Raw genomic sequence first — 332 nt, forward strand, 5'->3', positions numbered from 1 at the left:
CTAATCCGCTGCGTATAGTATCTCTAAAACCTTACACGCCAGGCTCTTCGCCTCACTGGTTGCGTTCGTGTTATCCGTGAGCGGCGCCACGAGTGTCTCGATGTGGCGCAGCTTGTCGTAGTAGAACTGTCGTTCGTTCCGAACCGCCGTGAGCGTCAGCAACGCCGCGGCATCCTCGCTGCCCCCGCCTTGGCTCATTGAGCGTGACCGGCGACTAGAGACGACGGGTGTTACTGCTGAAGCGGGTTGGAAGAGACGGGAGGGGCCGGAGGGGCCGGAGCGCCGCGGACCCGGCGACGCGCACCCGCCGTGTGTGGCGGCCAGCCGTCTTG

The 332-nt window shown here is 64.5% G+C and overlaps 1 protein-coding gene across 1 annotated transcript; it reads right to left on the reverse strand.

Annotated features, from left to right (window-relative positions):
• On the reverse strand, window positions 1–332 carry DQ04_10981030 (hypothetical protein; the record flags this gene model as incomplete). The annotated part of the gene is made up of 1 exon (XM_009316412.1): window positions 1–332. A coding segment is annotated over one exon (332 nt), but the record flags the coding sequence as incomplete, so codon positions are not given.

This window comes from Trypanosoma grayi (assembly GCF_000691245.1).
Source record: "Trypanosoma grayi strain ANR4 Tgr_1098_V1, whole genome shotgun sequence".
Taxonomy (NCBI): domain Eukaryota; phylum Euglenozoa; class Kinetoplastea; order Trypanosomatida; family Trypanosomatidae; genus Trypanosoma; species Trypanosoma grayi.